Raw genomic sequence first — 931 nt, 5'->3', positions numbered from 1 at the left:
CCACCGTTCTCCCGCTTCTTTCACGTGTACACGTCGTTCTTTTTTTTTTCCTCTCGTTTTTTATTTTCACCTCACTCACTCACTCACTCTCTCTTTCTCTCCCGTGTTACAGTGCTGGCAGTACTGCGAGGCCCTCGAGAACCGGTGGGAGAAGACGAGAACCATTTGCGAGGGCGACCAGTATCTACACGTAAGTAAATTTACGTGGTGGAAGCAACGTTTTGGATTAGGGGAAGTCGCGAGGAGAATTTTCGGCCCCTTACTTTCGTCGAGGTAAAGGGGACGAACGAAATCTCGTTCGTGTCGGGTTAAAATTTTTTTAACTTTCCAATCTCCTCGAATTCGCGAGAGATTGAACAACAGCGAATCGCAATTGTATCATAAATGAAACGATCGGTATCCGAACGAGTATTTTTCGGATCGAGCGCGCGTCGCGTTCGAAAAATCTCGACAAAGCGTGTCAAAGCGGCGGAAAATTCGGGTCGATCAAGCGGAGACGAGGGGACGTCTAAGGGGAGGGGGAGGTTAACTTTGAAAATTTCAAAGGCAGAGAGAAGAAAGCGAGAAATGTAGGGTGAACGACGTCGGGACGGATAGGAGGGGGGAATGTTCGATAAAGGGAATTTCGAGGCGAGGATCTACGGTATGGGAAAATCCTTAGAAACGGCTACCTGTCGATTTTCACGGAAGGTCGGGTCGCTTTGTCGCGCGTCCAACGAATTTAAACTCTCTCGGGTGTATCGAACTTCGCCTAGATAGGAATCTTTTTCAAATATTTGNTATATATATAGGATTTAAGGAACATTTTTCGCAAGATAAAGAAGCTTATCTTTTTTTTTTTTGCGCGCGAAATTCTTTGTACTTTTTTAAAATGTCGAATCACTCGCAGAAAGATCGTCGTTCTTCGAAAATGTCGAGAAAATAATCTCCA

The 931-nt window shown here is 45.2% G+C and overlaps 1 protein-coding gene across 1 annotated transcript in view; it reads left to right on the top strand.

The window, feature by feature from the left end:
* Nucleotides 1-931, top strand: part of LOC102678614 — a 5680-nt gene that overhangs the window by 3057 nt on the left and 1692 nt on the right. The window contains exon 2 of the mRNA XM_006610093.1: nt 113-190. Within this exon, the coding sequence (XP_006610156.1) occupies nt 113-190 (78 nt within the window). The remainder of the gene's footprint in view (nt 1-112; nt 191-931) is intronic.

This window comes from Apis dorsata, unplaced genomic scaffold, assembly GCF_000469605.1.
Source record: "Apis dorsata unplaced genomic scaffold, Apis dorsata 1.3 scaffold_68, whole genome shotgun sequence".
NCBI classification, from domain to species: Eukaryota; Metazoa; Arthropoda; class Insecta; order Hymenoptera; family Apidae; genus Apis; species Apis dorsata.
Note: the sequence above shows the minus strand (reverse complement) of the source record. Positions and strands in the feature narration are given on the sequence as shown.